We start from the raw sequence: 1180 nt of genomic DNA, 5'->3' as shown, positions 1-1180 counted from the left end.
CGCCCCGCCCCGGTGCCCCCGCGGCCGCCGCCCCCTCCGCCCGCTCGGGCACCGGCAGCGGCCTCGGGCCCCGCACCTGCCGGGCCGGGCCGGGCCGGGCCGAGCCGAACCGCGCCGCCCCGCTCACCCAGCAGCAGCAGCCGGTGCGTCTGCTTGTACTCGCGCTTCTCCGCCTTCAGCGTCTTGTCGATGCTCTTGCTCCGCTTCTTGTCCGCCCGCTCCTTGGCCACCAGGTCCTGCCGCAGCCGGTGCCGCACCTGCGGGTCCCCGTGCTCCGCGGCCGCGGGGGTGTCCGGCTCGCCGCGGCTGCCGTAGGGCGCGGAGGGGTGCGCGGCGGCCAGGCGGGAGCGCAGGCTGTAGCACAGCCCCATGGTGCCGGAGCCACCCGCGCTACGGCGCCGCGGGCATCGCTCTCCGCCGGGGCGGGCAGGGCGAGGCGGCGGCGCCCGGCGGCCTCTTAAAGCGGCCCCGCTCGGCCGGCGGAGCGCGGGTCCCGTCCCGTCCCGCCCTCCCGGCCGGTCCCGCGCCGCGGCCGGCGGGAGCGGCCGCACGTGATGCGGACATGTTTACCGTATTCTCTGGAAAGCGGCCCCCGCCGCAGCGCCGGCCCTGCGGGGGAGCGGCCCCCGCCTGACCCCCCCCAGCAGCGGGGGGCGCGTCCCGGGCCCGGCGGGGACCGGCGGGATCCCCGCGGGGACAGCCGGGGGTCAGCTCTGCCCGCGCCCCGAGCAGCGGAGCCGGCGCTGCTTTGACGTTTCACCCCGGGTTTTGCCAGGTCGGGACCTGAGCCGGCATCCCGTGGTGAGGATGCTGCGGTGCCAGGGAGAGCCCTGGTCCGCGGAGAGCTCGTGTCTAGTTTGGACACTGCACCTGAGCTCCTCGACACAACACCTGAGCCCAGTGGAGACAAGGACACTAAGACCTGTGCCATTTTCATGTCCCCATTTTTAATTCACTTCCTGCCACACACATATTTGTCAGTGACTTCTTGTTATTTTCTACCAGTGCCGTCATCCAGTGGAGAAGTAACTGATGAACTTCCTTTGGAGGCACCACGTCTGCCTTCTGACAGCAAACTTCACTTTCAGCTTCTCCGTTCTCTCAATTTACCTGCCCTGGGGTGGTGATGCTGATTGTGGCTGTAGCCCCTTCCCTGGGAGCACGGGCTGTGCACAGCACT

At 70.9% G+C, this 1180-nt stretch overlaps 1 protein-coding gene across 1 annotated transcript in view; it reads right to left on the bottom strand.

Moving 5' to 3' along the window:
- Nucleotides 1-463, bottom strand: part of GNAS (GNAS complex locus) — a 127553-nt gene extending 127090 nt beyond the window's left edge. Inside the window, exon 1 of the mRNA XM_041417936.1 lies at nucleotides 128-463. Coding sequence (XP_041273870.1) covers nucleotides 128-371 — 244 coding nt within the window. The 5' untranslated portion in view covers nucleotides 372-463. The remainder of the gene's footprint in view (nucleotides 1-127) is intronic.
- Nucleotides 464-1180: the final 717 nt, after the last annotated feature.

Source organism: Onychostruthus taczanowskii, unplaced genomic scaffold (assembly GCF_017590055.1).
Source record: "Onychostruthus taczanowskii isolate IOZ18803 unplaced genomic scaffold, ASM1759005v1 scaffold57, whole genome shotgun sequence".
Taxonomy (NCBI): Eukaryota; Metazoa; Chordata; class Aves; order Passeriformes; family Passeridae; genus Onychostruthus; species Onychostruthus taczanowskii.
The sequence above is the reverse complement of the archived record's forward strand: the minus strand, read 5'-3'. Positions and strand labels throughout refer to the sequence as shown.